At 38.8% G+C, this 4,308-nt stretch overlaps 1 protein-coding gene across 1 annotated transcript; it reads right to left on the bottom strand.

The window, feature by feature from the left end:
* Window positions 1-1,322: 1,322 nt before the first annotated feature.
* On the bottom strand, window positions 1,323-3,444 carry LOC121889736 (Fc receptor-like protein 5). Its single transcript, XM_042401933.1, has 5 exons — window positions 3,414-3,444; window positions 2,286-2,549; window positions 1,968-2,207; window positions 1,731-1,892; window positions 1,323-1,559 (listed from the first exon to the last, which is right to left on the bottom strand). The coding sequence occupies exons 2-5, from the start codon at window positions 2,515-2,517 to the stop codon at window positions 1,447-1,449; spliced, it is 747 nt and encodes a 248-aa protein (XP_042257867.1). The 5' UTR covers window positions 2,518-2,549; window positions 3,414-3,444; the 3' UTR covers window positions 1,323-1,446.
* Between the last annotated feature and the right edge of the window lie 864 nt (window positions 3,445-4,308).

Raw genomic sequence — 4,308 nt, 5'->3', positions numbered from 1 at the left:
CTGACAAGAGTTGATCTATGAGCACTTTTATTTTGAGAATCTAGGTCCATCACTAGTTTCCTGTTAACATACAGTGATCGTCAGGGCTTTAATATTAAAATATTAGATTCTTTGAAAGAGGAGGAGAAAAAGGAAGAGAGAGGAAGAGGAGAGATTAGGAGGATAAGCAGGAGGAGGAGGAAGAAGAGGAGAGGGGAAAAAGAAGGAGGGAGGAGGGGAGAGGTGATGAAGACAGTGTGTGTGTGTGTGTGAAGTGTGCAAAGTTTTTAAAGTGAGTGAAGTTTGTGCATGTGTGTGTGTTTGTGGGTGCGTGTGTGTCCTTTAAAACTATAAAAAGTTATACATAAAGTAGTATTTGGGTGTATTAAACCTTTAAATCTTTAAGTTGTTAGACAGAAAGTAGTATTTGAGTGGAGTAAACCTTTAAAACAGGTCAGCCAAATTTAGGCACCAAACAACTTCTTATAACTCAAAAACTAAAAGTCACATTGAAAAAAAAATCATTTCGAGTGAATTGAGACTTCAATGGTGATACTGATGTATGATATGTATCCATATGATTTAAAATAAAGGAGTCATGACAATTTATATATCAACATCATCTTTATTTTTGACAAAGAGATTCACAGCTCAGATAACACTGGAGTCAAAGAGACTCTTAGACAGCATTCTCTGCCCATTTCGGCAATTTATTCAAAAAGTGTGAGTTGTATTTTAATAGAAGAAACATTGGATGACAGAGGACACATTTGTCTACATTCTGATGTATAATTTGTGCTTGTAGAGTGGAAGCTGTGGGAGTAAGAGGATAATGTGTTCAATATTTTTGATAACATATTAAGGCCTGATGCCATTAATGACATCACGCACAAATGTATCATTCGATTGTGTAAAAAGTATGATGATATGAAAATGTTGATTTAGTATGAGAAAGTACCAAGTCTTGTGACCTGTTTACAGTTCAAATAAAGTTTCCAGGTGAATGTATGAATGATTTGGAAGAGGTTGAAGATGAGTGGGTTTGAATGTTTCTCTTATAGACTTCCATATAACTGAGGTTCAAACAAAGTTGAACATTTTGAAAAGTTTTAATGGGATTTGAAAGTTGAATAATACCTTGAATCTATTAGAGATGTGAAACATTTCAAAGTTAGAATGAAGTTTGTGGTTTAAAGTATGAATGAATAGATAAAAGTTGAAAATGCATGAAAGAGTGTGAAAATGTGTCAATTTTGAACATTCCATCAATTCATTTGAACAGAACAAAATTGTAAATTGAAAGATTGAAAATGAAACAAGTTAAGCCAAAAAAGTGGGCGTAATAATGATAATAATAATAATAAAGAATGTAAAATAAAATATGTTGTCAGCATTGACAATATATGTTGAAAGAAAGGAGCATAAAGGTTTCTGACTGGAACGTTTCATCAGTCACATCTGGTCAGTTCAGAAGTGATGCTCTGTGGTGACAGATGTGATGACATCATCACAGTCATCATCAAATCCCTGTTCAGCCTGGGTGAGTGTGGTCATCACCACGGAGACAGGCAGGTAATTTCCTGTAGTCAGAGCAGGTCAAAAAATGTAGATAATTTATCAGCTGTTAGAGACAACTGTCAATCATCCAAACCAGAATGAACCTGATTGATTGATTGATTCGATGATTGATTGATTGATTGATTGATAGTTGCTGAGTGTCTGTAAGCTGAATGAATGATTCAGAGTGTTACCTGTGGACCTGTGCCGATATAAAGACACCATGATGAGAGTGGAGATGAAGTACAGACAGAACACCACTAGGTGGCAGACCAGTCTGAACACAAGCTGGAAGGGAGCTGAGACAAGGGGCGGGGCTGCTGAGACAGGGGGCGGGGCTGTGGTTGTATGTTTATCTGCAGAGAGAATCTCACCTGGTCAGGTCAACATGTGGATGAAATAAGTGGTGAAATCAAAGGTAACTTCCTCACCTGTGACAGTGATCCAGCTGGGTGGAGACTCTCCATGACTGCTGATGTTACACTTGTAGAGGCCTTCATCAGACTTGGAAACATGGTGGATGGTCATGTGACCTGCAGGCTCAGTCCTGATGAGGGAGCCATCTTTATAGAAATCAGCTGTGAGGTTGGTGGTCTTTGTTTTACAGTGCAGAGTGACATCATCTCCCTCCATCACAGGGAGGACAGGACTCTGCAGGATCACTGGTCCATCTGAACACAGAGACAAACTACAGCATTTCATCATTTACGCTCAGCTTCATCAATACTAACTCCACAGTCTGATCTTACCAGTGACAGTGATGTTGATGCCGTTACTGGTTGCTCCCTCTCTGGACTCACACCAGTACTCTCCACTGTCCAGTGGGTCAATGTCAGTGATGTTACAAGAGGAACCACCTGATCTTCCCCAGTCAGCTCCACACTTAGCCATGGTTTCTCTTTTTGTGTTCCTCCTCAGCGTCCATCCAGCAGAGCTGTCGTCCTCCTCACAGCTCAGAGAGACAAACTGTCCTTTAAACATCTGAGAGCTGCTGGGACTCACAGTCAGATGAGCTGGATGGAGAACAGATTAAAGTCAAATTCCTAATGATCACTTGCAGTTTAATTTCCTCTTGAAGCAGTGGTAAACAGGGTTGTTGTGTTAACTATACAGCAGCACATAGACATACACTTTTTTAAAAAGCTTCAAAGTTGAGCCGAGCAAATACCTGAAACCACAGCTGACTGAGAAACTCTAAGATATCTGTCAGTCAGAGCCAACACAACTCAAACATCCTCCTCTTTTAAGCATTTATATTAATATTTAATATATATGAAGAGTTTGTCAAGAAATCCCATTAAAAACAGATGTAAACTAGTAACATGTTAATCCGTCTCTCAATACTTTCCTTCTGTGGCTCTCAGCTCTCATTGGACGATGACTGAGCCAACCAAACTGAATCAAAGTGACGTCCAAACACTGTGCTGGTCGTCCAGACAACAGGCTGAAAATACATTTGTACAGGATATGCAGCAAGTGACTCTGCCCCACACACAATGGTTGACTGACAGGAAGATGATGTATGTGTGAACTGATGGTGGATGATAAGAATATGGCACATCTGAAACCACAAATACAATCTTAAAGACTTCAACTTCTCTACAGAGACAAATGCTGAGGGACATTTAGATTTTAATGAAGTGATAAAGAGCAGAGAAATTGAGTCTGTGCAGCCAGACAGTGAGGACAGAGAGACTCAGCATCAACCTGTCGGACCAAAACGTTTCTCTGATTTCATGCCTTCATATCATCATGAGTCTAAACTTTAAAATCTCTCCTGTCAGACTTCCTGCTCTGTCCTCAGCTCTAACTTTCCTCTCAGGGTCTCTCAGAAAGAATCAGTGGCTTTCAGACTGTGATAGAGGAAGTTTACTAACCTTGGTTTGTTGTGCAGCACAGCAGTGAGCTCACAACTAAAGAGAAATGAAACTCAGGTTGGTTTGAAGTTTTACTGAAACCACACAGAACAACTCTTTAATTCAAAGAGTCCACACACAATACTCACAGTATCGTCCAGACTGAAGATGAGTTTATTGTGATTTTCTAAATATGAATGTGTTTGTCAGTTGTATTAAATTTAAGAACACATGTACAGCACTTATAAATCTCTACAACAAGAGTTATCATGATCCACAGTCAGAACAGCTACAATTATGAGAATAAGGCCCAAGGAGGGAAAGTACCAGGCTCATTTTAGTGGAAACTTGAAGGAAACACTGAACAAACACAGAACAGCAAAAACACATCAAATCAAACATCAAAATACACGTTAAGTGTTTAATTGCTCTTAAAGATTGCATTAGTGTAAAGTGACAAATATTTTCTGAATGTAATGAATTTCATCCGTCAGTAATGTTAGTTACGTCTTACTCAATAAAATCTTATTGATCCAGATGTTTTTATTATATTTGAACCTTTCCAGCTGTTATTATTCTGTTGTTCTTCTCCAACACAGCAGACATGATAAACATGTACTTATTGTAATTTGGAAAGACAGGTTGTACTCACGGAGCAGCTAGTGAAGAGATGTTTGTCTCATTGTACCTCTCATTGATGTGACATCAAACTCTTTGAATTGTTCAGTCAGAGCAGTGAAAACTAGTGTTTCCTCTGCGTGGGTCAATGCAGCAGCTGTGTGGTTTGTTCTGCAGTTCACAGGAAAGTGATCAAAAGTGTTCAGAGGAATGAACAGTGTTGAAATAGAGGTCAATAACTACTGCATGGAAGTTAGTCTGGACATTTTAACACACTCATGTCATTATAGCATCTTAC

Source organism: Thunnus maccoyii, chromosome 22, assembly GCF_910596095.1.
Source record: "Thunnus maccoyii chromosome 22, fThuMac1.1, whole genome shotgun sequence".
Lineage (NCBI taxonomy): Eukaryota > Metazoa > Chordata > Actinopteri > Scombriformes > Scombridae > Thunnus > Thunnus maccoyii.
Note: the sequence above shows the minus strand (reverse complement) of the source record. Positions and strands in the feature narration are given on the sequence as shown.

Bases quoted from the DNA above. Each gene is read 5' to 3' on its own strand.
- LOC121889736 (XM_042401933.1), bottom strand. From the start codon at position 2,517: ATGTTTAAAGGACAGTTTGTCTCTCTGAGCTGTGAGGAGGACGACAGC. The intron at 1,893-1,967 runs GTGAGGAAGTTA...TTCTCTCTGCAG, and splicing joins CAGCTGGATCACTGTCACAG to ATAAACATACAACCACAGCC. The intron at 1,560-1,730 runs GTAACACTCTGA...CTCTGACTACAG, and splicing joins ATATCGGCACAGGTCCACAG to GAAATTACCTGCCTGTCTCC.